The 20,294-nt window shown below is 42.2% G+C and overlaps 1 protein-coding gene across 6 annotated transcripts in view; it reads right to left on the bottom strand.

Annotated features, from left to right (window-relative positions):
• The window catches only part of ep300b (E1A binding protein p300 b), a 34,617-nt gene extending 14,775 nt beyond the window's left edge, over positions 1 to 19,842 (bottom strand). The window contains exons 1-18 of one of the 6 annotated variants that reach the window (XM_024271615.2): positions 17,912 to 19,842; positions 15,768 to 16,375; positions 14,604 to 14,783; positions 11,855 to 12,155; positions 11,351 to 11,464; positions 11,031 to 11,273; positions 10,831 to 10,936; positions 10,609 to 10,737; positions 10,366 to 10,483; positions 10,079 to 10,262; positions 9,834 to 9,911; positions 9,545 to 9,630; positions 9,289 to 9,441; positions 8,618 to 9,094; positions 7,216 to 7,455; positions 6,936 to 7,119; positions 5,830 to 5,981; positions 4,063 to 4,302 (exon numbers count right to left, since the gene is read on the bottom strand). In XM_024271615.2, coding sequence (XP_024127383.1) covers positions 4,063 to 4,302; positions 5,830 to 5,981; positions 6,936 to 7,119; positions 7,216 to 7,455; positions 8,618 to 9,094; positions 9,289 to 9,441; positions 9,545 to 9,630; positions 9,834 to 9,911; positions 10,079 to 10,262; positions 10,366 to 10,483; positions 10,609 to 10,737; positions 10,831 to 10,936; positions 11,031 to 11,273; positions 11,351 to 11,464; positions 11,855 to 12,155; positions 14,604 to 14,783; positions 15,768 to 16,375; positions 17,912 to 18,005 — 3,687 coding nt within the window. In that variant the 5' untranslated portion in view covers positions 18,006 to 19,842. Of the gene's footprint in view, positions 1 to 4,062; positions 4,303 to 5,829; positions 5,982 to 6,935; positions 7,120 to 7,215; positions 7,456 to 8,617; positions 9,098 to 9,288; positions 9,442 to 9,544; positions 9,631 to 9,833; positions 9,912 to 10,078; positions 10,263 to 10,365; positions 10,484 to 10,608; positions 10,738 to 10,830; positions 10,937 to 11,030; positions 11,274 to 11,350; positions 11,465 to 11,854; positions 12,156 to 14,603; positions 14,784 to 15,767; positions 16,376 to 17,911 lie in introns of all 6 variants that reach the window. The other 5 variants (XM_024271614.2, XM_024271619.2, XM_024271616.2 and 2 more) reach the window with 5 other exon arrangements.
• Positions 19,843 to 20,294: the final 452 nt, after the last annotated feature.

A 20,294-nucleotide genomic window follows, 5' to 3' on the forward strand; every position in this document is an offset into this window, starting at 1 on the left:
ATTTCACTGAAAAAGCTGCTCTTTGGCTATATTCTTGGTACAAAAGGAGGAAATAATAGTAGATTATTTATTTGCTGTAACGGTTTTGCTTAAGAATAAACCTTATACTGTGTTATGACTTGTTTCCCCTTTAAATGGCCCGGCTGTAGGGGGCTAAAGCTGTCTGCTCCCAGAATCTGACTGAACTTCTGTGATTCAACTAACAGAAGTGACAGTGGTAGCTACAGTTCAGAAACCTGGAATGACCTCCAGAGCGCCCAGTCCCTCTGACTCTTTGCGTCTTAGTGTGGCGATGAATGAGGATGAAGCTTCTTCTGTCACATGACTTCATTGACTCAGACGATCAGGAGCATAAAGGGGCATAAGCTAGTGAGACAGCGTGCTCAGCAACAGGAAGGGAAAAGGGGGGAGAGGTTGCTTCAAGCCAATAGTCCCGCCCACAACTCAGAGGCAAATTTCTAATGAACTACTGCTTCTCTTCAGAAACTATGTCCTAAACAAAGACCCAACAAACACCTGAGCTTGAGGCTGTTGTTCACACTTGAGCAACAGATGCTGCTTGAAGAACTTGATGCCATCCCAGAGCTATGACTGACCAGGCAGAAGGTGTCACTTCTCTTAGGCCATGCATGGGTCTTCCACAACAAAGGTGTACAACAAGGTCAAATTTATGCTTTTTTTCTTAAACCAACTAAGCTGCCCTTTTTTCATGCTACTGCCTGGACACACCTGATCCAGGTATCAGTGGTGGGTGAACCAAGGACATCTATGGAGCACACCAGCTCTCAAAGCTGAGATCTGCTCACTCATGTTTCACACCACTCTAGAAGGTTTTTTTTTATTGTTAAATTGACATGACTTCACTTTCATTCTTAAGGATCTATTATAGCCTAGAAAAAAAAGAACAGCTTGGCAGACATTTGGACATTAATTTGGGCACAACCCACATCCTCTGCTCGACCCACAAATGAATGTTCCTAACAAATGTGGCGGCGTTTAAAAGAGAAATATGCAGACTTTCCTACAGAACAAGATCTGTTATAAACAGGCACACAAAACAACTAATTTCACTCATCTTTTAGGTAAATAGGGATTGTAACTTGTTTTAAACATTTTCCGCTAAGGTTTTTTAGCTGTCACTGTTAACACAAACTGTGTTTATGAAATAACATCTTTTGGATAAGGCTTGATTTGGTATGACGTTTTTCTATGTGTTGCTGCAACAAGCACTTATAAATTTATGAGCAGTGGGACAAAAACATATTTGGCAGTTACAAATTTTGCAAAGTTATCCCATTAAAGTTGCGTTTGGTCTGTAATGTTCATCATAATAACTAGCTCTTACAAATGAGAACAAATTGTGTACCCGTGTTATTCCAACCTGTTTTTAAGACCTGTCTTTAAGAAACTCCTCTGTCTTCCACAGTTACCAGATTTCATGGCATCTGTTTGAACTGGTTATGTGTCTGAAAGACACCTGTCCACATCCTTAAACAGTCACACTGTAACCTCTCCATTAGGACCAAAGAGCTGTCAAAGGACAAGATTTTAGACCTGAATAAGACTAGAATGAACCAATCTATAATAAGCTTCAAATTGGAGAGAAGATATCAACTCTATGAGCAATAATTAGAAAATGGAAGATACACAACTAACAACCTCCGTCCACCTGGAGCTCCATGCTAGATCTCACCTGGTGGAGTACAAATGATCTTAAGAATAATGAAATAGATGCAGAATTTGTTGTGTTAAGAAAAATATGCTAAAATGAATGTATTCATGGAAATGTGTGTGATAGCAGCCAAATCTTGGAGGGACTGCACAGTGTGTAAAGCTGCTAAGATCTACAGGAAAATTTTGATCTCCATTAACAATCAGGGTTAAAATACAAAAAAGGTGAACTATTGTTATTGATAAAACAGTTGTTTTCAGCTCCATTATATAAATAAATCCTCTATTGCTATTTTTTATGTAAACTGATCAATACTCAATCCAAAAGACGAGGAGATTCTTTCATCCAAGTCATCCAGTAGTCATAAAACCATCAGAACAAATGGTGAGATTACACACTTTTATGTGTATTAACAATCCACTTTAGCTTTAGGAGCTCATTTCTGAGGGATTTATGCTGCATTTATACCAAACTCAATTTGCGCTTCAAATTTTGATGCTGGTTAAATCCATTGGTGGACGCTTGTCCAAAAATGTGACACTTCTGACGTATGGGGGAGTTTTTTTTTGTTTTGTTTTTTTTGTCATCACAACATGGAAACATTGACTGTATATCTCATATATAGTCAATGCACAGAAGACACCGATAATCTTGAGAGATCCGGTTTATTTATTTTTGCGATTGAGATCCCCAGTACGGTGAGATTCACCATCTACTGCAGGAGCTGCGTCTGAATGACAGCTGCTCTGTGATCCAGGTTGATGACTTGCTGTACCGCATTAGTCATAAGGGGGGACATTTTTTTTTACATAACAAAATTAGAGGGTTTTTTATTATTTTATTTATACAAATAAGAAAAATAATCAGATCCTCTTCAAATGGTTTGGAATCCACCTGCCTATCATTGACATGTAATGGGTCAAAGCTGTGCCCCTGATTGGTTAAAGCAACACAAATTCTTGGCCGAGGATCAGATGTTTGAAGTCAGAAAACATCACACCATGCTGCAACGCCTAAAATACTTGACTTTGAAACTGGATGCATGAATCGCATTTGGTGTGAACGCAGATTTAGTTTGTAAATTATATTTCTCCCATTTTAGATGATATTATATATCAGTGTTTTTCAACCAGTGTGCCGCGGCGCACTAGTGTGTCGTGAGAGATGTTCAGGTGTGCCGTGGGAAATTATTCATTTTCGCTGATCTAAAAACATTTTCTATCACCAGGATATCAGCTCTGTTTTCATCCAAACAGGCTCTGATAAAACACTGGAAAGTTAGGAACATGAAAGACCATAAAATACTTTTTTCTTTGTGTTTATTTGATTCCAATAAGCACTTTTTTGATAAAAATGATGGTCCCGCGATTTAGTCACAGCTAGCGTTTTTTTGGAAAAGTCCCGCCCCTCCAACTGTCTCCGCCAATCATTTTTTGAGGCTTACTCATGTCATCAGTCTGACCAAACAAAAGTTGTTAACATCCTCACTGTTTTTGTTAGGACTTGGCTCATAAAGTGTCACAGTTCCAATAAAAATAACAGCTAAAGGTTGTGTTTAGCAGTGTAGCTTCCCGCGGGATCCAGTGTCAAACCGAGGAAAACGTGAACAAAATAATGAAGCTCAGAGACGCGAGTTTGTCCAGCATCAGTTTTTGCACTGCATCTCCCATAATGCACTGGGTTAAAGTGACAGAACGTCTGCACTATGCTACTGAAATAAAAGGATTTATTCACCTAAAAATAAATAAAACATTTTTTGTTAAGGTTACATTTTGTATCAAGACAAAATAAAAAAAATAAAACTTCAAACTGTTCACTTTTTGTGTTGTTAAAATTTAACATAAACATAAATATCATGTTTTTCTTGTATGTAAAAACAACCATGTTGTGATCATATAATTGTTCAAAAATTACAATTCCTCTGGCACAAATATTTAAAGAAATATAAAAAAATAAATAAATCACTCTTTGGTAAGAATATTGTATTTTTTGTGAGGTCACATAAAATTGTGTATTAATAAAGTTCTTAATAAATTAATAAAGGGCACTTGAGCAAATATTCAACTAATTAATTTTAAAATTATTATTGAAAATGATCACAACTTTTAGGAAAAACAGCCACAACTTCCAATTTTTCTGCCTGAATTATTACAAAAATTGTCATGAGATTGAGGAGAGACTGAACTTCAATACAGACTATAGAGTTTCTCCTGTTTTACATATCTGGATGCTGGTGTGTCGCAGACCTTTTGTCAAGGAAAAAGTGTACCTTGGCTCAAAAAAGGTTGAAAAACACCGATATACATAACCGAGACCATAAAACCATAGATTCTGTCTAGAAATAAAAGTTTCTATCTTAACTCTTAAAAACAAACAGAGATGATCCTCACCTTCCTCCCGCAGCAGTACCCCAGGCCCTGCATGACGGGGTCGATCTCCGTCTCAAACACCTCTGCTAACTTGGAGCAGTACTTGTAGACCCGCGACGTCTTTCTGTTGTACAGCCAGGCGTTGTTGAACATCAACCACACGTCCTCGATGTATTGCCACGGCTCCTGGTACTGTCCCGTGTCCAGCTTCCTCTTGATGGTGGACAGATCCATGGGGTTCTTCACGATGTCAAAGTAGTCCTGGATAGGAAAGGAGTGCCGTCCCAGATTCGAGCGAAAGGTGGAGGTAAAGTTCAGGAGTTGAGAAAAAGCAAGAGGAGGGAGAACAGGAAGAATGGTCATCCGGGTGAGAAGTGGAGGAAGGTGGGCGTGGTGAAGGCGCCGCAGTCAGCCGGGTGGGACCAGAGCAGGGAGAGAAGAGGGTGCAGGGGGACAGTGTTGTTGAGCGCTGCAGAGAAGAAGGTTCACGTGCAGACAGAGAGACATGACAACGTCTGCCCTCTAGCTCTCTGCTTTGCACCCAAAACTAACATCAAGGCGTCAATCTGAGCTGGTCAAGAAGATTCTTAGCACAAAAAAAAAAAACTACCTAAAAATAAAACTATTATCAAAACTGAACCCAGTCTCATGGTCAATAAATATTGTTTAAGAAGGTGATGATCAGGGTGCAAAACCAAGAAGAAAAGAGCAGTGCTATAAGAAACAAGCAGAGAGATCTAAACTGAATAGCAGTAAGACTAGAAGCTGCATGAACGGGGAGGTGAAGCAAATGTGAGGGAATGGAGCAGAATTTTCTTTTCCCTTTTGCTCCTCCTGAAACCATCCATTCCAAAAGGAGCAGAGAGGAGCGAAAGTAAAAGAAAACCTTTCCTACCCCCCAAAAAAGGTGTAAATTTCAAAGAGCAGGGTCCATCTCCGTGTCACCATGGCAACACGAGTTATGAGCAGACCCTCATCTCTGAATAGAAGCAGTCACATGGATAAACAAGTGATGCGGATTACATTGACAGACTGCAGAAGCAAATTTACAGCACAACAGTGGGTTTATGTGCAGCCTGAGACTTTGATTCGTGAGGCTGCATCACTTGGAAGCTGCTGAGGGAGAGATGAGCCAAATATTCTGCTGCTCTGAAAGATGTCCGATTTCATAAGGAGAGGTTCAGGCAGAAGTATTGGGCTCGGATTTGTGCAAAAAAGAAAAAGAAAAAAAATAAATCATGAAACAGGCTTTGCTCCACCTCTGAAAAGTGTTCCATCCAATTACAGCGGAGGAGGAACACAACTAAAGCAAGCGATGGAAAACCATGATGACAAAAATCATAAAAGCTGTCAATCTAGAAAAGATAAATGATATTGTAAATGAAAGCATTTGACTTGTAAACTGCAAAAACTTTGTAATTTCTTAAATCTTAACACTACAAACTACCATTGAGCTCAAGGACACACAACACTCAAAGGATTTACTACACTTAAATATCAGATTCAAAAAGTGTTGCTCATGTGCTTGCAGAAATGTTCACAAGTCACTGCTTTCATTGACAACAGTATTCAGACAAGACAGTACGAACTAAAGCACACACAAATCTAGAAACGCAACTTCTGTCATGCAATGAAGCAAAAACAAACACACAGATTAATAGAAATTTAAAGCACATCTATAATTTAAAGCAAAAATGAAATAAAATAAGAAAAATGCCTTGGATGAAAAAATAAAAACTAAGCATTCACAGGAGTTGAAGCAAAATGGCAGCCAGCGCAGTCCCTTACCAGGTTAGTTTTGTTACTAGTTCGAATACGTACAGGTATTCCTAATAACTGGGGGTCCACCGGCTGGCGGAAGGGAAGAGACTCTGGATCCTGGCGGTACAAAGCCTCCAGGGTTGGCATCAGAGCCTGACGCAGCTCCTCCGGTTTAAAGACTGGAAAAGAAAGGAGCAAAAAGAACAACAGAAAAGAGAAGTTAGAAAAAAAAAAGAACTAAGAACTTTAACTTACTGGTTTAAACTCCTGCAGGTCAGTTGACCAAGTCACCAAAAGGTGGTTTATCAGAAAAATGAGTCAGTCTCCAATCACTTCAGAACATTTTGGTTCAAAAATGCATTTTCCTTTGATAGATGAAACATATTAGCCAAAGGTGGGCAAACTTTTTGACCTGTGGGCCTAAAAAGGGCTCTGAAATGTTACTAAAGGGCTGGACCAGGACCAGATGCGTGGGGCATTTAGGTAGCCCACCTCAAAAGAGAAAGAAATATCAAATGAGGATAGAACATTTTTTCAGTATGAACTAATAAAGAATATGTTGGAGGTTTTTTCAAATATGTGACTTTAGTTGTCATTTTAGTGCCAATTGCACCAAGGGTTTAGATTTTCTTCAGGGAAAATGGTGCGTTCATGTGGTGCTGGAATGACGGGAAAAGAGGAGTTTTGACGCACAAATGTAAAAAAAATAAAAAAATACACCAAAGAAATTCAGAGCACTCTCTGCACCTAAACAAAGATCAATTAATTTATGGTCTATGGGAAAACACCTTGAATTAAGGGGTAAAAAAAAAAGATTATCATTACAATTTGTTCCCATTTGGTGGGCCAGATTAAATAGCTTGATGGGCCGCATTTGGCCCCAGGGCCGTATTGTCACTGTTATTAAAAGAGTTCAAAGAATACAAGTAGATTGGTTGACCCTCGAACATTTTCAACTCACAAATTCTTCCCCTTTTGGCAAAAAAGTTTGCTCTATCCAGACAGGAAACATTTGTCTTCTCTGAAACGCTAACTAACCAGAAAAAAGGAATCTGATAACCTAATCATCTGATCACACAGTGTATTTTCTTGGACTATCAGGGTCAGTTCCAGTGACATCACTTGATGCTCACTTTTCTTCTTGCTCTGAGCAGCAGCTGGGGAGCTGTTAGTGGTTGACCCCTCCTCTTCCTCTTTGGGCTCCTTCTTCACCACTGGCTTCTTGTCCTCACTTGCTCCTGCAGATGACTCTGAGGATGAGGAGGTATCCATGGGCTCGCCTTTACACCCATCTCCAGACGGCTTCTCTTTCTTAATCTGAGAGAGAGAATTAGGATTTACTTTCTCCTTATCGCTGAAATGTTGTGATTCACAGCCGAACTCCTGAGCTCCGTCTGTCTCGGAGAGCCTCACCTCTGGTTTCTCTTCTGCCTTCACTTCAGACGAACCCCTTTCAATATTTCCTTTGCCGTCGCCCTGCGTCTCTGCTCCTTCATCTTCTTCCTCCTCTTTCTTCACTTCCATTTTGACATCGTCCAGGCTGAGAGTGGGACCTTCGGAACCGGCGAGCTGGGATGTGGGATCGTTGGTGCTTGCGACCGAAGCAGGAGAAGAAACGTGACCGTCTGCTGTCAGAGAAGGCTTTGGAGAGAGCTGAGGCAAAGAAGGAGAGAGGGAGGAAAATTAGAAATGACGGAAAGCTTGCCTGCGCTTAGAAATGAAAACAACAAATTCTGGACATTATAGACTAACATTTTTTAATATTACTATGAAGCAACCATCCATCCATCCATCTTCTTAACCGCTACTTCCCTTTCGGGGTCGCGGGGGTACTATGAAGCAACCATTTCTTATTTATTTCAGGGGCTTACAGCAGTGCTGATGAGGGACAGCAACAACAGGAACTAAAAGACAGTTTCATCTCTAGACCATCATTTGCATTTTTACTGAGGTCTGACATGTTTGCTGGATTAGTCAAATCAGCTCTGCTGCCGAGTACACGGTTCCTCCTGACCACGACCACATCAGTCAGAACCACCGTTACAGAAGCTCATCCTGTTGTCTGTAATGTTGAATCAAACTATGAAATCGGAGACTGAATATTGTTCTCACTGAGGGAAAAAAAACGTTCTGTGCTGCAAAACTTCCAAAGATCTTTTGGATAAAGTCAAGAAAAGCATGACAGCATAAAATTAATGTTTTGGTTATGAAATCTTTCAGATATGGAGACAGAGGAAACATTTCCCCAATGACCACGTATCCTATAAAAAAGTAACTCCACCAGAAATGTTCACATTTAACTCTTTAGCAGCAGCGCCTTAGCTCCAGTATTTACATTTTTGCGACAACCATAACTCTTCAACACAATAACGGAATTCCAGTGGATCTTGACGTGGAAAAAAGCAGCTGATATGCAACATTTTAAAGTAGTGAGGAATTTTACAAATTTTACAAATTCACCAATTTTACTAATTTTATCAATGTTGATTCTATTGCAGAGAAAAGCTTCTTTGTGGAGCTATGCAGCACTTAACACTAGAAATGTGTTGCATATTGGTACAAAGTTGATAAGAAAAGTAGCTTTTCTCCAATCAGAATCAGCTGATTGACATTTATAGCATAAACAATTAAGGAATTACAGTATGTCAAAAAGTGTGTAATCTTTAAGAGTCTCGTTACATGTTTTGGGATTATAGCTACAAACGGCATAATCATAATTAAAAGACCACTGGGAACACGTTTAAAATAGCTCAAAAGAGGTTAACTTCACCTAAGTTATAAGATCATTAAAATGAAACTAAGTCTCAGTACTTACAGGAGTCTGAGGCCGCTGCAGTGGAACGTGTGCGTTCTGTGTCGGAATAGACGAGCCCTGACCAGCTTGAGGAGCCGGGGAGGCCCCATGACTCTGCTGCAAAGGCTGACCGGCTTTTTCGGAGCTTGCGGTCTGTGTTGACGGCAGCTGTTGCTGCTGCGAATGCTGTGGAGGGGGCACTTGAGGTGTGCTGGGGGTCTGCGGCTGCGGGGTTTGCGAGCGAGGCAACGTGGGCGGCGTCTGATGCGGTTGAGGCGTTAAACTGCGTGCTGGTGACGGGGAGTTTGTTCTAACCGGAGGGCAGTGGGGGTAGGAGCTGGACTGCGTGGAGGAGGGTGGAAGACTGGTGAGAGGTCCGGCACCGCTGGAGTTAGTGGGACCCAAAGGTCCCCCCGGAGCGCCAGATCCTGGAGCTGAAGAGGCGGACTGCGGCGCGGGACTGCTCACCGGGAGAGAAGGCGGCGTTGACATCTGGTTCTGCTGCAGGAACAGAAAAAAATGCTCAATTTCTTTCTTTTTTTTTCCTTTTTTTTAAGAGAGAAATTCTGTAATTTTTCTTTACATAAAAGTTTTTATGCCAAATTTGCTCGTTAATGATCATTTTCATGTGTCCGTCAAAATAATGTGATATCCGACTAAATGGTAACTTCCCAGCACAGCTTTAGGCTTACCGAAGGCACAGCAGTCTGTGCTCCTGGTTGGTTCATACCAACAGGACCAGATCCAAGCCCAGGACTGGAGCTGGGAAACTGGCCTGGAGGGAGGTACTGGTTCTGTAGTTGTGGGGCATTGGGTTGACCCAACCTTTTCACCCCCATTGCCGTCTGAGGAAGAGAAGAATAAAAAAACATGGTCATTCTTCACTCCAGTCGGATTTCTTTATGTCACAAAGCTTAGTGTTTACTCAGAAAATGATCTGAGGCTCACCTGGTTCATTTGGGGATTATGAGGAAGAGGAGGCGTCAACCTCGGATTCATCGTCTGCATCCCCATCTGACTAAACTGGTTCATTCCTAAATGGGCAAAAAAAGGAGACAGATTGAGCTCAGAAGCCAAGTAAAAAGTTAAACATTTTTACACAATAATTTTACCAATAAATCAACATCTTAAAAATTTCTCCACAGCAGAAAGATATATTTTAAAAACTGAAATAAGGTTCTAGAAGTTGCTTAAATGATAAATAACACTCTGTGATTTGCACTTTTCAGAGATCTACCTGCTGAATGCGGCATCCTGTTGACCATCTGGTTTGGACCAGTGGGTCGGACCATGGACGGATCAGTGTGAGGACCATCTGAAAAAGAAAGTTGCAGACATCACAAATCCTCCTGTGGGAAACACAAAAACTCTCATTCTACTCTTTGCTCTACTCTCACTCTATTATTGTACACCAGATGAGATTTGAAAACTCCCAGTGGTCTTTGGATCATGTATGATTTGTATAAAAGATCTTTTACGTACTGAGAGGTTGTCCAGGAGGCATGGGTGGCTGACCCATGCTAGGAGGCCCCTGTGGAAGACCAGAGGGGGCAATGCCAGGTTGGCCGGGCATCATGCCCTGCTTCTGGAGTCGCGTTCTCCTCTTTTCTTCTAGTTCTTTTTGGATTTTGTAGATTTTCTCTGCCAGGAGGTGGTAGTACTCCGCCTAGAAGAGACACAGTTGGAGGATGGAAGAAGGTTAAAAAGAAATTGTCGTAAAGGCATAACAGATGATCGTCATCTGTGCTCTGGTCACGCTGGTTTCCTACCCTGCTGTTGGCCGACTCGTACATGTCCCCTTCTACTTTACGAGCGTAAGCCACAAGGTTTTCCATCCGCCGGTCTTTCAGTGCAGCTGGGTCAGGAGTGGGAAAGATGGCCTGCACACTACTCACACACAAATACAGAGGAGAGTCAATATTTACACCCAATCTAGTAAAAAATGAATCCAAAGAAATGCTTCAGCATTCTTCCTGAGCTTCGTTTCACAGGACGGTTCACAGCAGACTCACAGCTTGTGGACGAGATGGCTGCGGAGGTCTTGCGTGATGTCTTCATGCCAGGACTTCCTCATTCCTGCAGCAGAAGGAGGAGCAGCTGCAGGCAGGGAGCCAAGGTTCCCCACACCATCATTCATCAAACTGCAGGAAAGCACCACAGAGGAGGTTCACGTTTCAAGCAACACGGGGTGAATTTTGACCTTTAAGACAGTCTCTTTGGTCTGTGTTCTGCACCTCTGTGCTGTCATGTTGTTGTGCATGATGGCGTCTGGCAGGAGGGCGGACTGCTGATTGGGGGGTTGCACCTCAACTCCACCATTTACCCCCATAGGGTTTCCTCCTAAAAAGAGATGAAAGCCCAGTATTGTTAGTGAGCCAGAAGCACTCTAAACCCGTCAATGAAGGTCTGGTTTGGTCTTCATTAGTGAACTCACCCATGGCGTTTAGAGACCTCATCCCAGGCTGTCCCTGCAGCCCCTGGTTCGGCATGTTAGTCTGAGGCAGCTGCTGGGGCATCTGGTTAGCCTGGTACGTGAGGCCCAGAGCAGCATAGCCCCTCTCTATGGAGCTGGGGTCAATCTGGTTGGGGGGGTTCAGGTTGGGAGTGCTGGACTGACCACCTGGAACGCCCGAACCTAAAGAGTTGACTAAACCCATCGCTGCACTGTTAAGAAGAGCTGGAAGAGAAGAAACAAACATTGAAATCATTGAAATCGCTCCGGATCGTGGACCCACACACTGGCCAAACACTCACACTGCTGGTTCCTCTTGTCTCCGGCATTTTTCAGCGGCAGGCATACAGGACAGTCGTGCCGTGTGCAGTTTTTCCAATGGGAGATGATCTGTCTGGACGAGGCACAATGTGCCACTGAGGGAGGAAAAGCAGAAAACGGTGGAAAAAAAAGTTAAAAGAGAACGGACGATTAGTGCAAACACATGAAACCAAATGGGGAGAGAAACTGTGACAGATTGGAGGAGGTGGATGAGCAATGAGGCAGAGATAAGAGGGAGAAAGACAAGAGGAAGACAGAGGAGGGAAACTGAGAAAGTTATTGTATGAGTCAGTGCAAAGAAACTACATCCAGATGGAGAAAAGAGGAGAAAAGACAGAAACTCAGCCAGATGAAGAGGAAAAACTAAAGGAGAAAACTTGAGGAAAAAGTAAAAGAAAAAACTTCAGGGGAGAATTAGTTGAAAGAGTGTTTACATTATCATCCAAACAGGATAAAACCACAGTTAAATAGAAAAAAAAGCTCACCCTGGCAGGATTTGCCAGCCTGGCAATGAGTCATGTGGTTCAGCACATTCTTCATGGTGCGGCAGTGGGGCAGGTTACATTGCCGCACTTCACCGTTGGCCTGCTCCCTCCGCTGGCACTTGTGTGCATGGAGCAAGAGGACGAGTTGCTGCTGGATGAGCTTCCTCTTCTCTGGGTCTGCGGTTGGAGGCGTGGAGCTGGGTCCTGCTCCCACCGCCGCAAGGCCGACCTGGGGTCCTCCCACGGCTGCAGCCGCACTGATGGGTCCGCCAGTGACGCCACCGGGCTGCTGCTGAGGAGCCTGACGACAAGAGGTGTGAAGAGGAGCTTTGAAGATTTTCTTTGATGTAACAGAGCTTTTCCAACATCCAGAAGTTCGGATCAAACCATTTTAAAATGACAGATCAATAGTACCATATCCACACCAGATGTGTTGCATTTTGGGTACCATATTCACTGACGCACATTCTACTCGCACCATAAATGCAAAACTTTTGATTCAGCTTCTTATTTTTTTCAATAATAATAATAATTTCCCTTCAAGTTTATACAGAAAAAGTTTATCTTTGGGCAAATACGCTTCTGTTCACTTAGATTTTTTAATTAACTAAGACTTTAAAGTTTAAGCTAATGTGACTTTGAAGCCTGAAAGTTTAAGTGGTGCCTCTTAAGGTTGCGTCAAAGCAAATACTAGCAATAGACTAAGGCCGAATCCTACTTCTTCCCCTACCCCTCGATTTGTAGGGGCGTTTAAAGGGGTAGGGTTGTCTGGAGTAGTTTTTTTAAAGGCTAACTAGCGCCACGGACGAGAAGCGCTTTTTTCCACGTGGGTGTGCTCTGATGCACAGAAGTTTACATTTGAATGTAAGTAATGACTTTTTGTTTTAGCATAGCGTTTTTTGAAGTTTTTAAACCGATGTTGTGTATTTCTGAGCGCTGGCAGCTCCACACTAATGTAGCTGACTGGCAAATATTGATGACATCATCAAGTGGGAGTAACTTCTGAATTTGAAGACATTGGCTTTGTCAGAATTCTCACCCTAATCCCCAACTACTAAAAAACTATATAGTCCGGGATTATCTAGTGGCCCAGGATTTTAAAAGCAATTCGGACACGATGCTCAATACTTTTCTTTCATTTCTCTATATGCCAGATTTGACATCACTGATTTCACAAAGTAAAAATCGAATCAATACAAACATTTTACAACACCAATTTTATGACTCCACTGTGTTCTGATGATGAACATGTGGATGGTTTATTAAAAAAAATACATTTAAACAAGATTTTTTTTCACAAAAACTGTTCGACCGCAATGCATTGTGGTCTATAATCGCTAATGTAGTGAGCATCGATGCACGCTAGTTTTCGCAAAGACTTCTGAGAAATTTCTAGACCCCTCAATTTTGGAATAGTAGATTGGACAGCAATACAAAATGGCGAATGTACTGTATAGTGAGTTGTGAAGGAATTCGGACATAGCCACTATGTTTCCATATTTCTCTGTTTGAGGGGCTAAATGTAGGGGTAGGGAGAAGCCGTAGGGGTAGGGGAAGAATTAAGAGTCGACATATAACTGAGTTGAGTCAGAATTGATCTAATTAACCTTTTTACACTGAAGCTTTAGCTCTTGTGTTTACAGTCTTTCGACTATGTAACACTTCAATTACCATATTTCCAGCAAATTCTGAGGTGGAGAAAACCAACTTTGCGCCTTTAAGCAACACTGTATGCGCAAAAACGACATAAAAAGCCGCTTTTCTCTGCAGCAGAATCTGCTGATTCACGTAAACGATTGAAGAATTACAGTCCATCGAAGACTGTGTATTATTTCTGTGTCACCTGCGATTATCTCCAGTGTATTAAAAGGTTTAACTCCACAAAAAACATAAGGTTAATGATCCTCCAAAAACCATACAAACGTACACGCAGAAACAGATAACTCTACAAATTTAAAGCAGCAACACCATTTCTTATTTTACATAAAATTGTGAACGTGATTTAGTCAGCTTTTTTAAGAAAGAAAAGCAAAAAAAAGGTCACTTCCTTTTTTTTACTTTCCTTTTGAAGCATTTATTCTAGTCATAATATTTTGCAGTCCAAGCACTGGAATTAGATAAGTGTCTGAACATTTAGAAAAAGAAAACATTTTATTCATTTTGGGTTAATACAACTCATCAAAACTTGGTGGCTACTTTCAGTTTCTTAACATTAATAATGACTCAGTTGCCACATAAAACTTTCAGGACTACATATCACTCAAAGAAAAAGAAGTCAAACGCAATATTTAGGATGTTCATTGAAAAACAAACAAGCAAGCAGTCCACAAGAAACAGATCAGTATCAGCTGCTGTGAGGAGAACAAAAGCTATTTGAATGTTCATATACAAAGCTGAACAAAAGATGGCATGAAAGCCACATTACAAGTTTTCTATTTTTTTCCTAAATCTTGATAAGAACGCTCATGTCTGACAGGTGGATTTCCAGAGAAAGAACTAGCGATATAGAATTTTCATTTCTCATCTTCCTTCTGATTAATATTATAAATTGGTCAGATTTCAACAGGAGAAAATTGTTTTTTTTTCAACACCGAAAATAAAAATAATTTAACCTTTTACAATGCAAAAAAAAAACTTTTTGTAACTTTCAGAGCAAACATTATTCAATGTTTTAGTTTCTTGTAGACGGCTGCATTGCAATCCTGAAGTATTTGTTCAAAAATCACAAGGAAAAACGTTCAGTTCCTACCATCCCAGGCATGACTTGACCAGGAGGGGCTTTCTTGTCCATGCTGAACTGTTGGGCAACGTTGTTGGACAGGAGTGCTTTATTCTGGAGCTGTGGGGCCAGCCCGGCTCCAGGCAGCCCCTGGCCAGCAGACTGGCCATACGGACCACCATAGGGGCCCGCGTTGGCCATCATACTCATCTGAGGCAAAGACAAATGATCACATGAAAAGGTGGAGATGAAAAGACAAAAATAAAATCATAAGTCAAATGCATATATTCATTCATTTAGTCATATCACACAGCCAAGAAAATAAACATCAATGTGAATTAAAAGTGTAAAGATCAACAGCACCGAGGAAAAAAAACCAGTGTAACTTTCATTCACTCTCCTACAGCAGGGAAAGAGCTCCATCAAATCTGTGCAGCGACGCCTTCCTGCACCGTTAAAACTAAATCACTACCATGTGGGAGACTGACTAACAGGGAGGTTAACCATCAATACCACGGACTGAACCATGATGCAGCTGTGAGGCCAACGCTTTACCACAAACATTGCACCTGCTTTGAAAACCCGTCCACAGATCTACTACAGATTACACCTTTAATTAGTCCAATCAGAGCTGAGACATTCTTTTCTATACATTCTGTATTCCTCAGGTCCATCAGTGTCTAAATCCCAAATCAATTACAATCCTATTCTACGTGCAGTTTTGTAGGACTTGATTTTTCTAATTTCCCTTGAAAAAAAATGTGCGTAACTAATAGTTTGACAAGAGCAAAACTGGAACTTAAAAAAATAACTCATCATTTTTTTACTTAAAGAAACTGACTAATAGCAGTTTTCCTAAAAATACTAGAAAACATTAGTCAAGATGAATTGACAACTAAAAAACTAATTTGTAGATTAAATCCTTTAAAATATTTTAAGCATGAATCAACTTGATTTTAAATGATTTTTTTCACTGCCATATTGGTCACAAGATAGAGAATTAGCAAGTAGAAAATATAAAATACTGTTAATAAGCTTTAAAAAGCAAAAGAGTAATTAATAGGTGCAATTCTGTTTTTGTCCATTCCGTTTGATTTGTAGTTATATGACTGGAGATTCATTCATACAGATGAGGGTGGTGTGCAGAAGCTGGATTTAACACTGGAATGAGTTTGCTGATGTGACTGTGCTCACCTTGTTTAGCGCTCCCGGCTGCTGTGGTCTCATCCCCGCTTGAACACCGCCTCCGACCGGCTGACCCCCCTGTTGCTGCTGCAAATTCTCCGTCAACAGATTACCACTGTTACCCATACCAGCGTTTCCGAGGAAGCCCATTCTAGGCGAGCCGTTCAGAACCTGAGCTCCCATAAGCCCTTGATGCTGCTGTCCAGTGTTGCCGTTTTGGGCGCCCATCAAAGCGGCTGCCCGACTGAGCGCCTGCACGCCTCCCACCATTCCAACCTGCTGCGTTAATCCAGACTGTTGCTGCTGGCCCTGAGGGTGCATGCCTTGAGGTCCACTAGAAGAAACATTTATGTTCCCCATCATTGCCATGGAGGGCCCAGATGGTGCACTGCTGGAGGTAGGACCGCCCGGTTGAGCCGGTGCTCCTGCACGCAAAAGCTCAGACAGCTGTTTGTGTTTCGCAGCCGCATCCTGGCCACTCCCACCTATCCCAACTCCAAGCCCCCCAAGAGTGGTATGGAGCTGGCTGGCATCCCCTCCATTTGTCAATCCCAAGTCCGAAGAATTGATGAGCTCATCTGGGAGGTCATGCTCCAGATCAAAGAGGGAACCGAAATCTACGCAAGAAAAACAGAAACATTTTAATAAAAGACAACATTTAGCATCAATTTAAAGACATGAAAACAACAAATAATCTCTTCATTTTCTTCCTTGGGGCTCCATAATAAATCAGTAGCAGGCTCTCATAACCTGAACTAATCTCCTGGGTGTCTGTTTGTGGTTTGGTGCAGTTCCATACATGAAGAGCAAACGCAGTGTGGACAAGGTGGGAAGCCGCAGAAGGTAAACACTCCGCTACCTGGATAGTTTATACAGTTATTTGGTACAGGGGCGTGAAAATGTAAAAAAGTACGAAAAATCCTACGCACAGGAAGAACCTGAAAGCTCAAATGTCTGGACTACCCCAAAGTTAGTCCAAAGTGGAGCCTTAACTCAAACTTTACAAATAAAACTGCACACTTCTGAGCTAAAACACAGATTAGTGTGTTAATTGAAAATAATTTCAGAGTAGTTAAAGAAAAAAAGGGGGGTAGAAGTAAAGATCTAGTTATAAACTTCAATGTAGTAACAAAAAATTGCAGTTAAGTTACAACAGCTCCTGATCCACATTTATTTCCAGTGTTTCTATACGGGGTCACAATTAGAATTCTGTAAATGTGTCATTATTTAAAAAAAGACAAAAAATTAGAGCAACGTTTAGCTTAAACAATAGGAGGCAACTGGAAAACATTAAGTGTTTTAAATCAACTTACTTCAAGAAAATAAACAAACTTGCAGAAATTCGATACATTTTTATGCTTTTTGTATTATTTTAAAACAGTAAAGGTGTTAAAATGGCTACTTTTTGTTGCTGCTGAACCATCACCCAAGTTAATGAAGTCACGAACAATAGCTAGCTTAACAATAGTTCTCCATCAATAAGAGTAGCCCTGCAACAAAAACTATTTATTATTAGATAAAAATTGTTTTTCGGCTAAAAAGAAAAAGAATACATTGATGTTTGCTGAAAACTGAGGTTTAGCAAGGAAGAATATGTAACAAATCGTTTCCTATTTTGTTCACAGCTGAGCCGCTCCGGTGGGGGTGTCTTTTTAAGCTAGTTAGCTAGCTCGCTCGGTTGCAGTTACTTTCCCTTAAAGCTGCTTCGGAAATGGCTATTTGTCTCGAAATTCGTCGTATATGTCCGCGTGTGTTTCATTTGATGTGCACAAGCTCCAACCCTCCCACTTAAGTCCCCTTTGAAGCAGCAAAACATCTCGAAGCGAACTGATTGTGTTCTTGACTTCCATTGTTTGGAAGTGAATCTTTTAGTTGGAGCTAGCTAGCCTGTTGAGGCTAACATCAAAACAGAACTGCTGGAAAGTTGTTCCCGCTGCACAACTGCACCGCATTTCTCTGGATTTCACTTTAGACACTTTAACAGGCAAACTGCAAGCAAATACATCTGTAAAAGCTGGTTTCTGGGAGCAGAAAAGCGTCAAACCAAACTAAGTTGCTGCGCTACTCTGTGGGGACTTTAACCACCGACTACGTGCGCACCCAAAAAGATGCTAATATTAGCTTTATTTTCTTAATGTGTGCATGCAACATACCGTTTCCATCACTTGCAGACACAGAAAGAGCTGGAGAGGATAGCTTGGGCCTCTTAGCTGAAGGCGGGCCGGACTCCAGGACATTATCGGCCATATTTTTCACGAATTAAAAGAAGAAGAAAAAAAATAAAATTCCGTAGATCCGCTGAGGGCTAATGTGTTCCCTTTATTCCGGCTCCCTTTTAAAAAAAGAAGTGTTTGTGATCGTTCCCCCACCGCTCGGGGGGACGGTAGGGGACAGGACGGCTCCGTTGAAGTCTTTCAGTTCTCACCCTTGGTTTGTACCTCTCTGCAGATATCAGCCCCCCTCCCCTGTCGGAGATTTTGTTTCTTCACAGATTTGAACAGGAGGAGGTGGGAAGGTGGAGTCAGCGAAAAGGCAAACGTGCGGCCCTCTGACAACCTCATGTAGCCTCCTGTGCGTCCCAGGAGCCGTCCTCTGTGCCGCGCTCAGTCCTGCGGGCCATCGTCAGCACACACCGTAAAGGATCCTTAACTGTTTGGACGACAGTCAAGTGTGTGTGGAGGGGTATCCCCTTGATAACTTGTGGAGAACTCCTGCTGCAGAGGCTTCACAAATCCTCGGTTCGCATCTCATCGGACAAAAAATTCCTTTACTCCTCCGAAGCAAAAGGTCAAAAAATGGGGGGAACAATCAAATCCATCCCATGCTTCAGCTGAACTGTGCACTTAGTGACCATGCAAGGCACAGAAAGAGCAGGTATTGCACATTTGGTTGATGCAACCCCAACCAGAGCTGCAAAAATGTCCCTGAATCCTAAATAAAAAACACTTTCCTCCTCCTCAGTTCTTGAAGGCAATCATCTAATGAGCAATCAGTGGGACAGTTGGATTGATCCAGTCATTTGGAAGATCTACTTTGTGCTCCTTTCCTCTCGGATGGAAAAAAGCCTGATAAATATTGTCACTTTTTTTTGGCCCCCCGGTTTAAAAGGACGCCTCGGCCACGCGTGGACAAGCCGAACGCAGAGCAAAGGACGAGACGAGGATTTTCAGGGAAATGACAGTAAAATCATCCGACAGGATGATGGCTCCTCCAGCTCCCGACCGTAAACACCTCCCTGAAATATTTCGGAGCTGACAAAAATCCTCTCCGGACTCTTTTGTGATGGTGATTGCCCCCCCTTCGTGTTGGTCCAGGCAATTTCCCCCCTTCTCTTTAAACCCGTCTTTCTTTCCACCTCTCCCGTCTGCCCGGCAGCAATTTATTTATATAATTGTCTATGCGGGCTCGTTCCTTCCTCCGCGACGAACACATTCTGAAATTTCATGTTGATGTTTTCTCCTTTTCGCAGGTTTTTTCCTCGTCGTAGCTCCCTTCTTCCGCCTCTCCTCCCCGTCGCCGTTCCGCAAAACACCCCCTTCCTTGGATTTTTCGGCGTATTTCCTTCTCATGCATACATATATGTTTATAAATACATATGCCACCGAGCGGTATTTTGCCTCCGCGGACTCCTTATCTTTTTCGTCGTGATGCGTTCCCCTCCGCCGGAAAGCACGGAAAGGACTCGGCTGCTCTCGCTTCCCCCAGCGGTTCCCGGAGCGGCTGCCGTCGGCTGCCGGAGTCGCTCCTTCTATCGGTTATCTCCTGTTTCTGACGGTCTGTCCGCACAACAAAATGGCGGCTTGTTGTTTCTACTCTGATACGGGGGGAGGGTTTGAGGTACGGCTACATTAGGCGTGAAGGGGAGGAGGGAAGGAGGAAGGAAGGGAAGAAGAGGAGAGGCTGTCTTCGTGAGTGTTCGGGAGTGTCCGGAAGAGGTCCACTAACGGATCGGTGGTCATCGATTTCAGTCTCGCGGCGCTCCGCGTCTCTGCTTCAAGTCCAAAAGCAGGAGAAGTTCAGCGGCGGAGTCCCCGTTTTCTTCTCCAAACTCGACGGAACTAGAACTTTGACGATTTAAAAAAAATATATTCTCCAAAATGTTGTTCATTTGACTCAAATTATAACCCACGTACCGCTGTGAAAAAGCTTAAAAAATAGTAAAAACCAGACTCCAGTTGAGAAATCTGATCAGTAAAAAAATCCAGGTTTACAAATGCTGAACTATAATCAGATGTGTTTCAAAGTTGGTGTTCATTTGACACTTTAAGACCCACTCCAAAGAAAAGGGGGTTTAACATATCCTTGTAGTACTTTTCTCGTTGTTAATCAAGAGCAGACGAAAAAAACTGTAGCAGTGACGTAGGAACTACAATCGGCAGGCCACAAGCTCCCTGCTCCATTCGGATGCATCCACTTGCAGGCGATATTGGATAGCTCATATTGCTCGGCCATTTTGCTCCTAGGTTAATGCTAGGATAGGGTTGTGAGGAGTTGTAAGCTGGGGGGCATCATGTAAACAACAGGATGATGGGAAAG

This window comes from Oryzias melastigma, linkage group LG8 (genome assembly GCF_002922805.2).
Source record: "Oryzias melastigma strain HK-1 linkage group LG8, ASM292280v2, whole genome shotgun sequence".
Lineage (NCBI taxonomy): Eukaryota > Metazoa > Chordata > Actinopteri > Beloniformes > Adrianichthyidae > Oryzias > Oryzias melastigma.